Source organism: Kryptolebias marmoratus, linkage group LG20 (assembly GCF_001649575.2).
Source record: "Kryptolebias marmoratus isolate JLee-2015 linkage group LG20, ASM164957v2, whole genome shotgun sequence".
In the NCBI taxonomy this organism is placed as follows: Eukaryota; Metazoa; Chordata; class Actinopteri; order Cyprinodontiformes; family Rivulidae; genus Kryptolebias; species Kryptolebias marmoratus.
The window spans coordinates 23,869,098-23,889,912 of record NC_051449.1 but is presented as its reverse complement, the minus strand read 5'-3'; the positions used below and the strand labels follow the sequence as shown (position 1 = coordinate 23,889,912).

Below are 20,815 nucleotides of genomic sequence, written 5' to 3'. Positions count from 1 at the left end.
AGAAACAGCAGTTAGACAATTTTATTGGACCGAGGATTTGGCGCTCGGACACCGGCGGAAGACGTGCGTGCTGAGAATCGCAGCGAGCTTGAATGATCGGCTCGAACGAAGCTCAGGTAGGTCTTCCCCCGGACCCGGACACTGGTGGTGGAGCGGAACTTGGAGAGAGGAGTCTTGAGGGGACCTGGAGGCGTCTGGGAGGCTGGTGGTGGAAACGGGGAGGAGGTGGGTTGAAGCACAACTGAAGCGGGTGGATCTGGGTCGCTTCGCCTTTTGAAGGAGCTCTTGTCGGGCGATTGGATCGAGGTAGTGAGGTGGAGTGTCCTGATTGGCTGGGGCGAAGGCGTGGTGATGGGGGATGCCGGAACAGTCTTACAGGTTGAATTTTCGCCTAGGGCTTCATTTCTGCAAATGGCAGTAGGACCACTGGAAGGAGGCAGAGGAGCTTGATGTTTTCACAGATTATCTATCTCATATTCTAGTCTCAACACATAGTGACAGTTTTAACAAATACATTGAAAATATATATTTTTTAAAGTTAACTACTGCAGCTTTAAAGCATTAAAAAATAAAATGTGATTTTTTTTAAGTCACCTTATCACTACATTTATTGAAAAAAATCTTGATATGATGTCCATATGTTTTAAATATAAAACCAAATACTAAAGTTAAAAAGAAATATTTAGATTGAAATATAAAAGTAAAATTTTAAATATAAATATTTAGTTTTGAAAAAAGTCCATCCATCCATTATCTGACGCTTGTTCCGGAGTTGGTTCATGGGAGCAGCAACTTGAGCAGGGAAGCCCAGACATCCCTTTCCCTAGTCACCTCACCTCTTCCAGGAGGAATCCAAGGCATTCCCAAGCCAACAGAGAGATATAGTTTCTCCAACATGTATGTTGTTTTTCCTTAGGTTCTGCTCTCAGTTGGACATGCCCTGAACACCCTAGGGAGGTATCCAGGGAAATCCTTACCAGATCCCCAAACCACCTGAACCGGCTCTACTCCGAGTCCCTCCAGATAACCGAACTTCTCACCCTATCACTAAGGAAGAATCCAGCTATACTGTGGAGAAAACTCTTTTATCAGAGATCTTGTTTTTTCAATAGGGTAAGAATGTAGACCAACCAGTAAACAGAGAGTTTTGCCTTGCTGTTTGATTGTTGCCTGTCTGATTATTGGCCATCTGACTGATCAGCAGCTGTTTGTCTGAGAGTTTTGCCTTGCTGCTCAGCTTCCTCTTCACAATGGACCGGTACAGAGTATGCAATACTGCAGAAGTTGCACCAATTCGTCTGTCCATCTCACGCCCCATTCTTCCCTCACTCGTGAACAAAAAACCTAAGATACTTAATTTATTCCACTTGAGACAGCACCTCACTCCCAACCTGGAGAGAGCGGTCCACACTGCCTCTGGAGTCCTACTAGCTAACAAGGCTCGATAGGACTCCTTCAGCTTGACAGCCTTCCAGCAAATAGAGGCACCAACAACCTTGCAGTCACAGCTCAGGGCTGCTGCCTCGACATTGGAGTTGCAGAACATGGCCCACTCAGACTCATTGTCTCCCGCCTAATTTGTAAGTACCCTCGTAAGCTTCCAAGAAGATCCTTGTAAGTACTCAGTAACTACCTTGTAAGTACTTTGTATGTACCCACATAAGTATCCTTTGAGCAATTGTGGGTTCTAAGTACCTTTGTAAATACCTTGTAAGTAACCAGTGTGCACACTTGTATATACTCTGCAAATATCCTAAAACTACTCTGTAAATACCCTGTAACTACTCTAAAAATACCCATCAGTCCTTTGAAAGTACATCCCAAATTATTATCAGGTTTTGTTAAGAGAGGATTTGGACTCAGAATGCAGACCAGCACAAGGAGCTCAAAAATAAACTAATTTATTAATAAATAAAACCAAAAGGCTGTCATGGCAGCAAAATGAACAACAACAGAAAAACTTACAAACATAATCTTCACGAGGAGGCACAAGGAAAAACCAGACAGTGCATTTCTGCAATAATGAACTAGAAATTAATGTAAGCTAAGGAACAGATTATAGGGACTGAGGCTGATGAGGAAGTGGACACAGGTGACTGATTAGTAACTAGGAACAGGTGCAGATGGGTGACGCAGACTGACATGAAAAACTACCAATGGAGAGTGAGTGATGACACAAGAAACACAGAGGGCACAGGGAGCAAAAATACACAAGAACATCACAGGGAAAAGACAAAAACACACAAATCACAAGAAATAAAACAGAACTGTGTATAACTGATAAAACATAATGTACCAATGTCTAAACCAACCATCTTGTTATTTGCAGAGTAGAGATTGCTACTACATTAATTATCTGTCAGTTACTCAGTGGCTGGCTATATCCTCCCCTAAGGTTTAATATTTTCTGTCTCAAGACAAAGCAATTTTTTAATTTCTCATAAGATAAAAAGCTTAAGTACACATTAGGAAGCAGGTGATAACCAAGGATGAGGAGGCCTTTCTAAAGACTTTGAGTCTTTGTCCCATCCTGGCATCTGTGGCAAAGAGCAGCAGAGTCCAAGGTCCGAAATTAACATTCAATTATGATCAAAACAAGTCTTCCCATTGCACACACTTGTGCAAATAAATCTCAGCTTTTTTGAATACAGCAATTGCAGATGACAATGAAGTCCAGTTTTGTTTTGTTTTGTAGTTGCACTAATGAATGGATCTTTGTTTAGACCAATGACAAAACTCATGTAGGTGCTTTCTTTACACTAATGTGGTAATTAATGAAAGTTATCTATGAAAGAAAAATATATTTTCTTCCACCTTTGCCTTTCAGCAGCAGTTATTAAAAGTGTTGGGTAACTCAAACCCTCCTATGCAGGATTCTCTGTGTGGCTTGAACCAAATAAACTTAAGCAGAGGTGCTGTGAATGTGTGTGTGTATATGTCAGACATTGTCTTAAAGCCTAATCTTGAGCTCAACATGCAGACAGAAAGACAGACAGAGAGTGAGACAACAGATGACTGTGTCAGCTGGTGGACATGGATTTACCTCTCTTCTCTATGGCTTGGATCAAGCCCACCAGGACTGGGGGGGCCATCTCTGGTGGTGTGAACTGCTCACTGAGGTCTGGCATAGAAACAGCTGAAACAAGAAGACAAATCTCTGTTACACTGCTGCACTGATAAGCATGCCGTAAACTTAAAGCAGCTGGAGATACAGAGTGCATATCATTTTAAGAACCTGTCAAAACTTGGAGGAACTTAATAAAATAGGGTCAAGTCTAGTATTAGTTTGGTGTCCATTTTAAGTTTAGTATTTAATTCACAAACACATCCACTTTAAAAAAAGGCTTTGAAAACCCAACTTTTGTTTTTTGCTTAGTAATAAAAAAGCTTAACAAACAAATCAAGTATAAGAAAAATTAGAGAAATTGTGTTTCACTGAAATTGTATTGGTAAAGTTAAAAACAATCAGTAAAAAACTAAAACTAGCAAAACTGTAGCTTAAAGCTAAATTAGCCAAAACAGTAGCTAAAAGCAAAAATTGAGGAAAACAGTACCTAAGGAAAAGAAATTGTAACACAGTAGCTAAAAGCTAAGATGTGTAAAATATTATCTAATAGATAAAACCGACAAACACTACCTAAAAACTTAAATGAGTAAAACAGTAGCCAAAATAGTTAGTCTCAAAAGCATATGGAAGAAATTATAAACAGAAAAAGAATCGTGTGAATGCTGACTCAGCATTCACATGATAAAGACAGATCTTTAGTTGTTGTTCACACAACTAGCTTGTCGTAAAAAAAAACGTGAACAAAAGAAAGACACAAGCTTATATACGTTGGTTGAAAAGGAGAACAAAAAACAACTCAAAATGGTGAAATAATTATATTTACAAAAAATTGAATAGACAAAATGTAAGCATCTGTTCAAATGAGAAAAAAAGAAAAGAACAAGGAGCAAAAAGGTATAATTGTCTTTCCTCTTGGTCTTTTCTTTTCTCCCCTCTTGCTTTTCCTTCTCCCCTCCACTTCGTTCTGCTCAGGGTTTTGCCTTTTGCGTGAGTGGAGGACAATAAAGGATTTAAAAAACTACTGAACAAGCAAAAGCTCTGTACAAGGCCCGGCCCGGACTGGAGAGGACAGGCAGTACCTTGTATTCGTCTCCAGTTTTGGCTGGGGAAAGGCTTAAGGGGTGGGGGGCTGTTACACTGGGTGCTGGGAGGGCCTGGCTAGGACTTGGCATTAGGCTCGTGATCCTGGCCCGGTTTGACTAAACCTCTGCTGATTATTAATTTCGGGTGTTCACAGGAGAAATGTCTTGTCAGCACATTCCGTCCACATTCTCTCTCTCTCTCTCTGGCTCTCAGTTTCTCTCGATGTCTCTCTACCTTTTGTGCTCTCTCACACATTTGCACCCAGTGAACTTTTTCTACCCCCCTTATCTTTTACACCCCTTTGGACTAACATATAATTATTGCATGCTGCCAAAAGGCAAAGGCGGAGCAAATGTCTGTGAGTGCTTGCATGTCTGATAGTTAGCAAAATATCTCATAAACCACTTTAGGAATTCTGATAAAACTCTCAGAAAGAAGTCAATGGATGTCCATCTACAATCGATTAACTTTTAGAGTCAATCCAGTTCAGCCAAAATACCAATGACAACAACTCAGTCAATTTTACAGATACTGAGGTAAAATTTGATGTGGTGGTAGATGAGAGTCATTTACAAAATATAAGCATGACATCTCATGAAATTATGAAACTGGGTATAAAGTTGTTTTAAAGGTTTGACCTAAATGGCAACAAGTACGTAATTTCTGAACATAAGATGATCTTAATCTGAAACTCAAGCGTGAGAAACAGCAGGTGATATGCATTCTTTTAAGAAATGCTAGAGCTTTTATTTTTTCATGGAATATTTCTCCTTTTCTGTTTGTTTTTGTTCCCCTGCCTGTTCTTTCAGGTTTCATGTAGGACAGTTAAATGTGAAAACGCTGCCTGCCCTGGGGGTGAGGGGGTGAGGGGGTGAGGGTGGGGGCCAGTAAGCCTTCACACAGGCCTCTGCGTCTTCATTTTTAAGAGTTGAACTGACAGGCCTGCTCATCTCATCATATTGTGTGGACCCTTCTCACCAAACAACATTAGCACAACACAAAAACCTAAAGTTTACTTCAGGTAAAACATTTTTGTCATTGCCATAAGAGAACACTAAGACCATCTTCTGATCTGGGACTTTTGTAGGCAACAACAACATCCTCCACTGCAAAATAGAACCACATTTTCAGCCTTTCCATAACCTTTCTATTCAGTTTCTCTACTGTCTCAGCACCCCTTCTGCCTCCCTCCTGCCCTTCTCTGTGGGTGCTTTGAAAGGGTTTTTCAGTAGATGAGGGAGAGCAGGGAGAATGAGACGAGGCCTCCCATTTCTGAGAACACAGTTTATAGCTGTCTAGAGACAGTATCAGCCATGCCCTTGTGAATCTAGGATAGAAGCTGCAGAAAGGAAGGGAGGACAGGAGAGAGGGAGGGAAGGGGTAGTGAGGGTTGGAGGCTGAAAGAAAGAGAATATAAAGAGGAGTTTGCAAAAGTGCCAAGCCATGGTTCACTTTAGCAGGGATTTCAAGTGAGGCCAGAGAGAGGTAAGAGAGAAGAAAATAAACATGTCTCTCCACGTTTTGACGCATATTTCTGATGTAAGATAAGAATATTGTGTCCGTAAGTGCAAACTCAAACTGCAGAGTCAAACATATTGTTTCAAGGATTTAATTCAGTTTAATTCAGCTCAATTCAATTTATTTATATAATGCCAATTCACAACAAAATGTACAGTACAAAAACATTCACAAACAGTACAGTACAAAATGCCAATCGGTGAAAGTTATCTATCCAAGGAAGTCAGCAGATTGCATTGAATCTTTATTTCGTAGCAATCTCCCATCCTGAGCAGCATTTTGGCAACAGTGGAAAGGAAAGACTCACTATTAACAGGAAGAAACCTCCCGCAGAGTTTGTCCAGAACCAAATGTTTCCTGTTGCATAGTTAAGACATTTTGGTGGTGTACGTTACTGCCCACCATTATTGGCACCTCATAATTTTTTACACATACACAATATCTTTAGAAATAAATAGAAGCTTACCAATTTTTTAACATCAGTCTGTTTAATTGGAGGTCCAACGTAATACAACAAAAAAACACTGATTTTCAACCTACAAGTTGTAATTTCAAGAAAGAAACAAAAAAAAAAACGCATTGACAGCCATATTAGCACCCCTCCTTTATACTTGGTTGCCCCCCCCTTCGCAGCTACAAAACAGACTGTTTCCTTTTTAACCACTCCTGCATGCTGTTGCATGTGTGCTTTGGATATTTATCTTGGTAAAGAACCCATGAGCTCTAACTCAAGACAAGTTTTGTTACACTGGGTGGGACATTTCGCTCTAAAATCTCTTAGTAATTTTCTGATTTCATGATTCCTATGTTACAGTCAAGGCCTCCAGTGCCAGACGCAGTAGAGCAGCCCCACAACATTATGGATATTCCACCATGCTTAACTGTGGGTAGGGTGTTCTTTACTTTTAAGCTTCATTGCGCCATCTGTAAACAAGCTGTTTGTATGCATTGCCAAAAAAACTCACTAAACAAAATATTTTGCCAGAAGGACTGTATTTTGTCCAGGTACTCTTTGGCAAAAATTATCCTTAACTGTTCTAGGTTGGCTTTCAGGTATTTGACTGTTGTACGTGGTGTTTTTTCCACCATTCTTAACCATTTTTAGAGACCTCTTTCATAAATTTTCCTCTTTCCTCCATGTTCAGGGAAGTTCTTTACAGTTCAATGCTTGGCAAACTTCTTGATAATGTTGCACACTGTTGATACAGGGATACCAAGGTCCTTGGAGATCGCCTTATACCCTTTAGAAATATTGTGTTTGCTTATAATAGCCCTTCTGATGTCCTCAGACACCTCCTTTTTCTTCACCATTGTGATAACGAAACAATGAATAGCATATTGCTTTTGAAAACACTAAAGTACTCATTCATTGGCAACTCATACCATATGTGGGCACTGACAATTTATCACAGGTTATTCTCACTTGTACTTTAACACAGGTGAGTGGAAGCAAAGGTGTGCTTCCACACTGATGTACCTTAAGTGGTGCCAACATTAGTACCACAGCAAACTTGAGGTTTTTCTATTTGTTCCTACCATTGTTAATATTTGATTTTTTTTAAATAATTTGCGCATTTGCATCAAACACAAGTTACCTATAGAAAAAATCTGGTTCACTTGATTCTTTTTTTTTCCTGGAGATTTTCTACATCAGTGGTTCCCAACCCTGGTCCTTGAGAAACACTATCCTGCATGTTTTAGTTGTTTCCCTGCTTTGACAAACCTGATTTGAAAGACTGAGTGATTAAGTGATTAACAGGGTTCTGCAGAACTTAGAAGACCTGCTGAAGAGCAAGGGAAACAATGAAAACATGAAGGATAATGGGCCAATAATGGCGAGCAGGACTGTTTCACGTGACCACTTGACACTGAATTGACTTCTGGGTAGTCTGACTCTCTACTGGTATGTTGTTGATGCTCAGAGAAAGCAACCTTAGTACAAATACGGGGCTTTGACTGATTTGTGATTAGTTATCTTCCAGTTGTATATTTTGGGTGTTTTTTATGAAAATATAATACCAAGTCAAAGTTAATTTAGTGTAGAAGGACTGAGCTGCCTGTGAGTGCCGTGGGACAGAGGAGGATCCACTGCAGCACCCGTTGCTGGTTGTAAAGAAAGACACTTGCTTAGTCTTCAAAAGTGTCCAAAAACACCAGAAAAGTCACTAGTCACTTTCTTAAAAAAGGAAAAAAGTCACGAGAGGGGTCTAAAACCTTGCTAAATTATAGTGATATAATATCTAAAGTCTTTAAATTAGCAACATTGCCTGCACTCAGACCTGCTCTGAGTGGCTAAAACTTTGGCTCTGGTTCACTTCATTTGTTGAAAACAGTGTCAGTTTAATCCCTGTATCATAATTACATTGGCAGGCTTTGACAGGACCACATCAAAAAATATGTTTTTTTTTCTTCTCATTTTTACAGATGACGTAAATCCATTCTGGCCATGTTCCAAATGAGGAAATCCATCATGGCGACATAGACTTTAATCCCTGTTGACTAACATATTAGATGTTGGGCAAATGTTCTCCATTTGCATTAACCCAATCCCAATACTTTCATTTACAAATTTTATGTTTAAAGACAAAAAAGATTTGAGAAAACAATGTTTTTTGTGAGTTTGCAAAAAGTGGTAAACTAAGAGGTTTTGATTAGAAACAAGTTGTTTTTATGTGGGTAGATCTCGTAATTAAGATAACTGGTAAGGTTAAGAAACAGCATTCAGTTACACAAGACTCTAATTTGAGTTAATGGAATATATTGTACATAACCTTTGAATATTTGTATCATTATGATTTACTTATTTTATATTACTGAAACTTCTGAGAAAAAAAAAATCATTCTTGATCAAGTATTTTGTGGAATCAAGCTAAGATGATTTGGAAGAATTATTTAAGCCAATCTGAACTGATTTCTAAGGGATGTTGTAAGTCTAAAAGTTTATTGACTTTTAATCACACAACATATGTTTGCTGATTACCTATTGTTTTGTTGTTGTTTTCTTAGGGAGGGTTCTGATTGTTAACAGGGGTGGGGAATGTAACCCTAGTTAAAAGCTTTGTCCACAGAAAAACATGTCTGGAGATCCTTGCCTGGTCTAGTCAGGGTTTTGAGGAAAGACTGAAGGAGAGCAGGAGTGCCTTTTGAGATGGGGGTGTTTTGAGGGTTCATTTAGCATAGCTGTTTCGCCCTGACGATGTGCTGACTTGATCCTGTTAGAACCTTTTGATGGGGAACCCTATAGGGCTCACTGGTTTTGAACTGTTTCTGGAAAGAAGACACTATTGTGACATTTTGATTCATGTGTAATGATAATTCCCTCCAGGGTGTTTATCATCTATGAAAGGCCACCATTTTCTCCATTGTGACTACATAGAAACATGTTAGGTTAACTGGTAATGCTAATTGTGACAGAGTAAAAGATTGTATCAGTTTGGGGTTTTTGTTACTCTTTGAGAGTTTTTTGTGTTTATTATTATCCTGGGGTTTAGTTTCTCCCTGTGCCTCCCTGTGTTTTCACTGTCCGCCTGTGCTCAGCTGTTCCCTGTTGTCATTACCCAGGTGTTTCTGTTTCTCTTAATCTGCCCAATTCCATATATGCCCTCTTGTTTCCGCTCCTTGTGTGCCTGCATTAATTGTTATCCCAGCTGTCTCCTGAGTTGGTTCTGTGGTTTGAGTGCTTTCAGTTTCAGTTTTTTTGTGAGTCTCTTAAGTTTACTTAGTATGTTTTTGTTGCCTTGTCAGCTTTTTGTTTTCTTAGTTTCTTATTAAATACAGTTGAAATTCTTCATGAGCTCTTTGTGTCAGTTCTGCACTCCTGGGACTATTTGAAAATCACTCCTAGAATGTGACAAGTTGTCTGTCTCATTTGTCTCGATGTGACCCTGTGATGGAAAGGTGACTTGTTCAGGATAGCCTACCTTTTACCCACTGACTGACGAAGATAAGCACCAGCTCATTGCAATTGTGTACAGAAAAGTAGGTGAAGAAAATGAATGGAATTTTTTTTTTGGTTAATTATAGCTCTTTAAGAGAAATCTGTATTGGCAGGTCAAAAATCAGTATTGGTCCACAAAACCAGAATTAGTGCATCTTAAGTTAAAACAAAACTTAAAATTAAAAACATTAATAATCATTATTAATCACTGTGATGCTATTTAGGCAGCAAAAGTAATAGTAATTGCATTTTTGTTTTTAAATGAAAGCAGATATACATGATGCATTTTTAAATTATAGTTTGAATACTGTGAAATCATGGTATTTTTGCTCAAGGTTATTATACTGTCAGAATCTCATATCAGTCCATGCCTACTATTTTCGCTCAGTATCTGTAAAACTGACTGAGTTGTAGCCATTTTTATGTTTTTTAAGGTCAGTGGGCTGACTCCAAAAGTTGTAGATGTACATCCAATGAATACGTTCTGAAAGTTATATTAAAACTTGTCCAGTAGTTCATGAGATGTTTTAGTAACAGACAGACATACACCCACACACATACAAAATCAATCTTCTCTTCCCTCCCTTTTTGGTGACAGGCAATACAAATAAAAAAATTATTGATGTCAATTTCTTATCTGATTGTTAAATTTAATTAATCCTGCACCTGTACTGCTCATCTAAAAAAAGAAAATTGCATTACAAAACACAAAAAGGCTCTTACCTTGAGCAGGTTCTAAAGTAGGAACAGTGGGGAGAGGTCTCTGAGACCTCGGCTGACTTGATGGGAAAGCCATCTTGATTGGGCCGATGTACTGAACAAATGTCCCCGGGAAGTCGCCTCTCTGCTTGGTGCGGTGGTTGTAGCCGAGCAGCCAGCCCAAGCGCTCCGGATGCTCCACACAGTCCTCCTCATAGTTCTCCACTGACATGAGAGTGGCCCTGCTGACTGTCAGGAGGTCTCCGGGCAGCAGATCCAAGTCCTCTTCCTGGTCCTTAGTAAATGTGTAGAGTGCACGGTAGTAGAAACCCTCTGCTGCCATGTTTTATGGAACTCAAAAACTAAGAATGGCGTAGATGATTGAGGGTGCAGCAAGAGTTTGTCTGTGCTGAAATCTTCCTCAAAAACCAAAGTCACTAAAGTTGATGCAAAAGCTCAGAGGATTGGAAGAGTGACATGAGAACATCAGCAGAAGCATAAAAAGCATTTTTACAGGTTGATAAGGTGGCCCTTTGTGTTGCTATGCCTGTGTCACCTGTCTCGGGTTGCTGTACTGATGCACTTTCCTCAACTTGATGCCGCGGTTGAGCCAGATGATGGAACACAGTGACAGCATCAGCAACATGCTCCTTTAGGCAGCAAGAACCTGAAGGCTGGGTGCTGTCGAAACAACCCAGCAAAAGATGAAGCCAGCCAAGGGCCCCCTGAGTCTGATTGAAAGACAGCTGGCAGAATAGGAGAGGATTTGATTTTTCTCAGATTTGGTCAAATCTCCCACATGTTCCAGGAATTATAAACACCCTGCAGAACAGAAAAAAACACAGAAAAAAAAATCAGACATTAGCATAGAAAAAAACCACCAACAACAAAGAGTTATAGGCCTAACAATTATTGCTGGAATTCACATCAAAACACTGCTTTTAATGCCCAAAGTTTTAAACGAAAATCAAATGACAAGAAACCATGGAGTTGTAGCTGTTTTGGTCAAAGCTTGCTGCTACCATTTCAAGACAGTCATTTTATGTTTTTAAGGTGTGTTGAATGTGGCAGCCATCCTAAAGTGGGTTTACCGAAAGTTAATCAGTTGTAGATCAGTTCTAATGTTTACTTTCTGAGAGTTTCATTAAAATGTGTCCAGTGGTTCATGATATATTTTGATGACAGAAACCCACACAGACATAAGTAAAAGCATTATTGTCAGCCTTTTAACATTGTGCAATATAAATAAACTGACTGCCACTGAAGGCTTTGTCTGTTGAATAAACAGCAATGAGAAAAAGCAGCACACATCTATGTGCAACAAAGCTTAAGGAATAAAACAGCAAACTGCGACAGCTCCATGTGTTTATGCAGTTCGAATTAAGCAATCAGATGATGATGCTGCATCATATATTCACTCATTTACAGCCTGACGCTTCATTCTGTTCACAAAAACAAATTTCTCTGTCAAGAAAAAAATCACCATGTTCAATTAACAGAACTCTAAAGATGCTAAGGATGCTAAAGAAGCTAAGAACTGCATCTCAGGTGTAGAACAACCACAATTTTCTGAAACATGCAGGACATTTTGCAACAGTCCTCCCTGATTGGAAGAGAGAAAAGGTAGGAGAAATATTTCTACTTCCATATCTGGTCTAGAACAACATGCCTAATGTCTAATCTCAGTCATTCAACCAAAGACAGGTACAATATCATAAACCACTAATTAAAAGCAAATAAAGTGTATAATTAAAGGTTTGTCATTCTTTGAAGCATGGATATTGCCCCCTGCCTTTCAGGACAAAGTTTTAGTTCATCATAGACCCTATATAGATCTTATATTTAGAAATAACAGAGTTGTAGCTGTTTTGGTCAAAGCTTGAAAATAACATTATGATCAGTGTCATTTGAAGCTGTGAGACCTCTCATAATCTATCAGCGCTTGAAGTACTGTATGTGTTGTGACTGACTGTCAGCCATTATCACACCAGATTTTAGCTCAATATCTGTAAAATTCACAAAGGTATAACCAATTTTGTGTAGGCTAAGGTTTGTTAACTGTTGTGGCCATTTTGAAATGAGTTGACTCCAAAAGGTAATCAGTTGTACCTGTACATCCAATGATTACTGTGAGTGTTTGTTTGAAGCCACAAAATCCTCTTAGCTCCTCAAAAAACAAACCAAAAATGTTTCTGCACCATATTTCAGTGCCTTACCCTCTATAATACCTAATAAATGTGAAAAACTAATGCCTGCATTTACAGCAATACTTGAGATATTTTGCTAACAAATGTTAATAGCAAGTTTAAAAAAAAAGATCTTGTGCAATCAGCGACTAACACACCAAATTTTGGCTCAGTATTTGTAAAATCGGCTGAGTTATAGCCATTTTTGTGTTTAGATTGCTATGCTGTGGTGGCCATCTTAAATCAGTTTGATTCCAAAGGTTTATCAGTTGTTGAGGTACATCCAATGATTTTTTTGTTTTTGCTGGTTGCCACAGCAAACAAACTCGCACAAATGATTTAAACATTGTTTTACCCTGCATGCCCCTCCTGCCACAACCTGGGCTCAAACCTGCAGCCTCATGATTACAAGACCGCAGCACTGACCACCAAGCTACCGCAGAAATTTAATTAAAATCTGTTTAGTGATGAGAAATTTTGCTACCAGTTCAAATAAATACACCTACACACATAGAAACGTGCAAAAATATTATCACTCTGCCTTCAGTGGCAGCTGATAAATATGACATGAACATTCTCTGATAAAAATAACTAACAATATGTGGTCATTTGCAACACATAGCTGCATTTCACAGCATAAAAAGTAAAAATATTTTGTTGTGATAGATTAAACTGATTAACCATTCCTGTTTAAAAAGATTAATCTAAAATTACAAGATGGAAACTCCAAATTCTAAACACACACTAAAAGAGGACAGATTGTAGATCTTTTTGACCAACTAGGAAGGGGTCAAAAACAGGCAAAAAGTCCTATTTTAAAACAGGAATTATGGTGCGCCACAAGGAGTGAGGAAACAGAAGATTACCTGAATAAGTTCGTGTAATCTGTGGACTAATCAAAGCAATGGTCTTTAATAAACTTTCATAACATACATGTAAATATGGCAAAACCTCAGCAGAGACATGAAACAATGTGGTCATTTACACCAAACACACGGCTTGAAAGGTTAAATTATATCGGTATGATAGCTTGTACAAAGTTAGATTTACACTCTGAAGGTTTTTTAACTTTGACAATAAATGTTCTTGAGGGGGGGATTGACCACCTCACATAACTGTTAAAAATACTATTTATTAATATTTTTGTCCACCATAAACTAGTCACTCTTTAAAAAGCTATCTCAGCCTAAAATATAAATATCAAATTTAAATGACTTTTTAAAAATTTTAGCTCCTTAAAAGCCTTCAGTTTAACAAAACTACACAAGCGAGTTTTTTAAAATTGACAATTTATGCTATGACAGTTTTTTTCCCCTTCGGACACCCAGATGTTATTATTGACCAGTCCGGAAAAATTCCAGTCCGGAGTTTTGTGAATACTGTCTGCCCGCCACATCCCGTATCCGCTGATGAGGCCCTGCTTTCAGTCAAGCCTGGGCGAGTCCGGCCACAGTAAGCTACAGAGTGATTTTTTGGTTTTATTTTTTGTTGTGCAAATGTAGAATCAAGGGGGAAAAAAACGGAATTGAAAGAGACGTGTTTTATGATATTTTAAATAAGGGACCAAATAATGCATTTATAATTGCTTTCAATGGGTCCCTGAAGGAACACTAAAGGGTAGTAAAATGACTGGGAGTTAACGGGAGCATCTGAAATGAATCCAACAGCGTAAAAAATTTTTGAAAGATTTTTTGGATTTGTCAGGAACGGCCTTGACAGCACCAAACTAAATAAATAAAAACGAACACGAAATGTGTGGTCGATTTTTCTCCTGAAGACCTTCTGAGGGTTAAAATGTTAAACCAGAATTACTAAAGAACATTAATGTTATATTGCAAGTTATGAAATCCACATTAAAAGTGGACAAATTGTAGATTTTTTTTGGCCATTTAAGAGCGTGGAAAAAAACCCATAAAAATAATAAGTCCGATTTTAAACCAGTGACTATGCTGTGCCACAACAAGTGAGGAAACAGAAGATTACCTGATTAAGTACGAGATCTGTGATCTGTGGACTAATCAAGGACAATGGTCTATGAAAGCAAGTCAGGGAGGAAAAAAGAAGCAAGTCGAAACGGAAGGTGATGAGAGGCAGGAATGGAAAAAGACACTTTTATTATGGTGTTTCACTTTGACGCAATTTGAGCAATCTCCAAAAATGGCTAAACCAAAGGCCTGGTTTGCAAGGCCTGATGCCGTACCAACGTTTTAAAAATGTTTATAAATGGACAGTGTTTTGAGTGATGCACTGCAGGTGCTTAAACACAATCTGGGAAAAAGCATCAAATATTCAAACTACGCTTTCAGTTTGCATGTTTTAAAGATAAAATGCATGCTTATGAACCTTAGTCTCCATCCTCTTGGCATTCCGACAGCGCATTCACTGTAAACCCTGGTGAAAAATGAATGTGATCCCTTTTTCCAAGAGTTAATGTGATAACAGAATGCAGGAGCATGCAAAACTCACCCCACTTTTTGTTCAGACAGAAGCTGGACAGACTCAGGAAGACTCTCGATCCCAAATCCTCCCGAGTCAACAAGAAAGAAGTGCCAGGCTAGAGTCACGTGGCACTGGCATACCCAACCACAGCTCGCAATCCTCACACCACTACACCCCCTCTACTTCAGACCCAAACTCCTCTCTCTCCACCTGCTCTGCACTCATAGTCCGACCTCCAACTGTCCCCCCCTCCCCTCATTGTCAACCAGAAAAAAAGCCCAGTTGTTTTTCCTCTTGCCATGATTTATTTGTTTATTGCTGCAGTAAAGGAGGCAAAAATAAAAGACAAAGAAAAAAAGAGAAAAAGTAGTGTTCTTGTTCAGCCTTCAGTTCTGACTTCTAATTCCAGAGTCAAAAAAAAAAGTCCAGCGAGATGAAAGAGGAGTCGAAGTCTCAGAATGCTGTGTCAGCTTGCAGGTTAACACATCAACAGCAGCAGCTGGCAGTAGATCCAATCTCTTTTAAAGACTTTACATTCACTCCGTTCAGAGAGCAGCAAAAAAGACAAGAGTAAGACACAGAGAGCAACGAGGGAGAACCACAGGAAAATAATTAATGAATAGGCAGCAAGTAACTCGCTGTTGCTAGAGAGAGGGATAGCCAGACCCATGCTCTGATTGGCCAATGCTCTGACCATGTGCTGCAGAGTCACCAGAGAAGCCGGGCAAATCAAGAAAATGTTCTAATATTAGAAAATGTAACTAGGCAGTGATCAAAACAGCCTTGCCTTTTTTGAGACTTTTGACATAAAAAAAAAAAAAATCTCTGTCAATGTAGAGAATGCTCATAATATGAGATGCCATGACCTAAAATAAAGCCTATTATTTTAGGGTAAGAATGTAGATTTTAACATGGAAAGGATTAAGGCTGCATGTGATTGGAGAAAACTTCATGAGTCACACTGTAGTCATGCAGTGGGACCAAAGAGATAATGTTTGCACTAACAGAGTGACAAATGCAGGAAGAAAAGAGCACGAAGTTAAAAAATACTGTGTTAAGTAGAAAAGCATTTCATAACTTAAATAAATAAAGACCTAGCATTCCTTGAAGGAATGCATATCACCTGCCACTGATATTTTGCTCACAGACACATAGAGCTTATTCCAAATACAGTAGTTAATGACAAATGTTTAATCAAAGTTATTATGGAATCTGTTAGCGGTCAGGATATACGTTGGTAATTAGTGTCAGCTACTACCACACCGAACCTTAAGTCAGTATCTGTAAAACAGACTGACATACAGCCTTTTCTGATTTTTATTTAATTAGCTGTATCAGCCATCTTGAATTTGATTGACCTAAACAGTTGTAGATATACATCCAGTGGTTACTTTCTGCACTTTTCATTGAACTTCATTAAGTGGATTATGCGATATTTTGGTAACAGACACAGGCAAAAACATTACCATTCACCTTTGACTTTGATAATGAACAAACATTAAAACAAGCTGCTGTTTTGGGGGACTGTTTAAGTGTAAAGTTTTAATGAAAGCTTCACTGTTTTCTCAGTGGACGTGAATGTAAAAAGCTCCACATCTGTTTGACAGCATCAGATTAAAATGTTTAAAATACTCTGAATTTACAAAGTTTCTTTCTTCCTTTGAGTATGTTGTACAACTCATGGTTAATGTCTTTTGGTTAAAGCACTGAGGCTAACACTAGAAGAACATGTCACAATTTCTGACACACAGAAGTGTCCCAGTTTAGGAGAAGAACAAGGTCAATATGGAACAGCTCATTTTTTTTCTCTCGCACCTTCCCAATCAAACAAATATGCTCCCTGTTTCAAATTTCACGACAAGCTGACCTCGAAAGTTGGCAACCCTGGAATACAAAACAAAACTGTAAACAACACCAAAACTAAGCTAAAATTATATGAGTCAAATGTTTTTAGTAACATTTTTTTTAACAGCACGGTATTAAGGCCTTATTGCAATCAGAATCATGAAATTGAACAAAATTCACTGTAAAACACAGATTACCTCAAAATTTGATAATATGTAAATCTGATGTAACAAATTTGGGTTTGCCCTAGTATCTCACAGGACTATGACTGTTGTAGACAAGGTGGTGACTCAAAATTGCAAATAAACCTGTAAATTTTCCATCACAGTGTCACTGAATTCTTAGTGTCTGCAGCCAAATGACCATCGAACCATGAGGATGCATTTTTAACAGCCAGTTTTGAAAATCACGGTTTATTTTCATTTCAAACTGCATGCTTACCCACCTTTGCCCACGTCAGATACACTTAGCAGCCGCCCCCACATTTATAGTTAATCAACGTGGTTTTTAGAACAGGCAGCACAGGGGTACAACCTGTGACCTTCTTGCTGTGAGGCAACAGCGTCACAGGTTTGCAGGCTCACCTCTCAGACTTTCAGGAAATTTTAGATTTATCACAATTGACATCATTGTAAATATTAAGCAATAATAAAAAATAATATTGCAAGTTTTTCCTAATATATTGCCACCCAAGTGTGAATACTGAGAGCTGAAAGACTTTGCTGAAATGTCCTGAAAAAAGCTGAAGTTAAAACTGAGTTATTAAAGCTTGAAGAAGTAGAACTTTGGCTAAAAGCCAAAAGTGGCAAAACTGTAGCTAAAAGCAACAAAACGCTAGCTGAAAACTAAACTTAGCAAAAAGCTATCTAAAAGATAAACATGCAAAAGGTCACACAGATTTTGGAGCTGTCCCTCCATGAAGAGGTTCTGGTCTAAATTCTTTCTTACATTGTCTAATATAACTGGAGATTAAATCACTCCTAATGCCTTAACTGCATTTTTCAAGATGAAGCCTACTTCACTTGATCTCTCTCCTGCTAAAAAGGATATTGTTTTCACAACTCTGCTGTCCAGGGGGCTAATACTGTTAAACTGGAAATCTGCAGCTCCGTCTACATATACAAGCTGGATTAGAAAGGTCCTTTATTTTCTTAAATTGGGCAAATTTAAGAAAAATTGGTCGGTAAGGCTGGACCATTTGAAATAACCTGGAGTCTATTTCTGTCCTGTTAAAGATACAGACTGTCAGATCATTCTGAACTGAGCAACACAGTGATGTGTATCAACGTGTGTATATATTTGTGTGTATATTTATAATGTGTTTTATTTATTTAATATTAATTTTACCTTAAACTTTTTATTTTATCATGGTTTTCATTAGTCTGTCACAGATAGGTGCTGGGGTGGGGGTTGTTTGTTCAGTGTTGATGTTAAATGTTGAAAATTTAATAAAAGAAAATAGTGGGGAAAAAAAAGTTATATAAAAGTTTAAAGGAGAAAAGGGCTGTCTAAAAGTTAAAAGTATTAGAATGGTAGCCTAAAGTAGCAGAACGTGAGCTAAAACCTAAGCGTAGCAAAAGGCTAGCTAAAAGTATCATAAGAAGACAAAAAAAGAAAAAGTACGCTGAAGCAGATTTAAAAAGTTTAATATTTTCGAAGAAACTGAAGAGGTCTTTATTTATTTCTATGGCCAATTGTTTTGTAAATAAAATAAAATATTTTGAAAAGTCTAAAAGGTACAAAAACCTGAGCTGCAAGGCAAAACTCCTTGTTTACCGGTCGGTCTATGTTCCTACCCTCACCTATGGTCATGAACTTTGGGTAGTAACCGAAAGAATAAGATTGAGAATACAGGCGGTCAATATGAGTATTCTCTGCAGGGTAGCTGGGCTCTCCCTCAGAGACAGGGTGAGATGTTTAGTTATTCGGTTGCTCACTACCACAGACATGCATGCAACACATGGGGGAGGGCATGGGCTGGGATTGGGGGGGCGCGGTTTCCCCTTCTTGCTACCGTCCAGATGCCTGTACTGGTTCAGTGAGGGCTGGGGTTTTGGGGGCGGCTGGGAGTCTCTGACGGTGTCGTTGGGGGGCTGCCCGCGGGGTGCTGTCCCCTTGGTGTGGGGTTGTTCCTGTGGGCGTTGGCCAAGCGCCGACCGATCATGATTTAGTAAAAAAAAAAAAAGATTAAAGTTGACAGGAAAGTTGAAAAAATAGCTATTTATTATGTGATATTGTAAGATATTTGTGTCAAATATTTACACACCTACAGTTTTTGTCAGTGTTTGAATTTATGTTGTTTTTTCTGTGTTTGGATTATTTGGTTCCTGTGTTTATCCTGGTCTTAGTTCAGTTCTTGTTCCTTGTGTCTGTGTTTCCTGCTACATTCACTCCTCCTCAGTCAGTCTCTGGTTTTCCTGCCACGCCCATCTCCACCTGCCTACAGTTGTAATCACTCACCTGTGCCCATTTCCCATTGTCATTCTGTCTTTAAAACCCGGTCACTTTCTCCACTTACTTGCTGGTTCATTGTTCTATCCTTGTCTCCCTGATGTGCTGTCCTTCTGGTTATTGTCACTTCTCATTGCCCCTTGTGTCCTGGTCGTCTTGCTCCTGCTTAGTTCCTGGTTAGTTTAGGTTTTTGTTTGCTGCAACGTCAGCTCTTTGTTTTTGTTGCTTTTTCCCTAAATAAATTAGTTTATTTTTCATCATGAGTCTGCAAACGGGCTTCGCCTCCTTCACCCCACTTCATAACAGTTTTACAAAAAGGCACTTTTGAAAGACTTTTTTTACACAAAAATACAATTAAAATACATACAAATAGTTTGCACCTAATTTGAATCCTAATTTAAGTCAGATTTACAATTTCTTTTTTATACTTCATTTTTAAGGCGTCTTCCTGACGCATCAGTGTTGGGACAAGGATTACAGATGTCGCCTTTCACTGTCAGAACTTTCACTGCTTTCCTCTAAGTTTGGGCCAAAAGCTTCATCACGATCCTATCAGTACCCTGCTTTTATCAGTCATGCCAAACACCAAGACACCCTGCATTACCTAAACTCCTTTTAGATGGTTTTAATTTTTCTACTGCTGTTCATAACATCTGAAGTAAATCTAATGTATACATTGCCACAAAAAAAGTCATAAAAAATTGCAGAGGATATTTGTGGTTTTCGCAAAATTGCAGGGGTTTTAAGCAAACTATTATTAGTTAGGTTCTAAGAAAAAAATCATGAATGACTAAGGCCACAAACTCTGAACTGTGACTTTGGGGTTAACTGTATTTTCTTTAACAAAGAGAAAAGCAGACTGTAAATTAGTGATATGCTACTTACTCACCTCTTGGACAGAGCTGTTCTGAGTAGAGGGTAGGTAAAAACTAAAAATGTGTGTCACTGCAGTTAGAAAAAGGTACTACTTTGTTTCTAATTGGCTCTCGGGTAACTTTTTTGACGGAGCTGTGAAACTCTTTAAAGAACCTTGTTTGATTAGATAACATTTTATTACAACTGGAACACACATCTAACAGGAATTTAACAAAAAGAAGTTCATCTAACACTGAGTCTTACACAACTTGAAGAGACTTCATGCACTACTTCAACTCCGCTGGACAGTAGAGTTGCTTAACACTTTGAGAAGCTCTGCACTTATCCTTCACAGCACTGAGATTAGCATTAGCAATGAGCTGACCTCTTATTAGTGGGGAGGACATTCAATTCCTAAATCGCTAACCACACAAATTTTACAATCATGTGAAAAAAAGATAGGATCTTCTTTTACTTTCGGCTTTTCCCTTTACAGGGGTTGCCACAGCAAGTCATCCTCCTCCGTCTAACTCTGTCTTCTGTGTCCTCTGTCCTCACTCCAACTACCTCCATGTCCTCTCTGACTGCATCCATACATCTCCTCTTTGTCTTTTCTCATTCCCATTCCCATCTTTTTCCATTTGTCATCTGCAAACATCATAGTCCACGTGATTCCTGCCTGACCTCATCTGTTAGTCTGTCCATCACCAGAGCAAACAAGAAAGGCCTCAGAAC

General features: G+C 38.7%; 1 protein-coding gene across 2 annotated transcripts in view; it reads right to left on the bottom strand.

The window, feature by feature from the left end:
• pik3r2 (phosphoinositide-3-kinase, regulatory subunit 2 (beta)) overlaps positions 1-20,815 on the bottom strand; it is a 40,441-nt gene that overhangs the window by 15,976 nt on the left and 3,650 nt on the right. The window contains exons 1-3 of one of the 2 annotated variants that reach the window (XM_017431369.3): positions 14,957-15,549; positions 10,329-11,126; positions 3,044-3,136 (exon numbers count right to left, since the gene is read on the bottom strand). In XM_017431369.3, the coding sequence (XP_017286858.1) occupies positions 3,044-3,136; positions 10,329-10,647 (412 nt within the window). In that variant the 5' untranslated portion in view covers positions 10,648-11,126; positions 14,957-15,549. Of the gene's footprint in view, positions 1-3,043; positions 3,137-10,328; positions 11,127-14,956; positions 15,550-20,815 lie in introns of those variants that run through there. The other variant, XM_017431368.3, reaches the window with a different exon arrangement.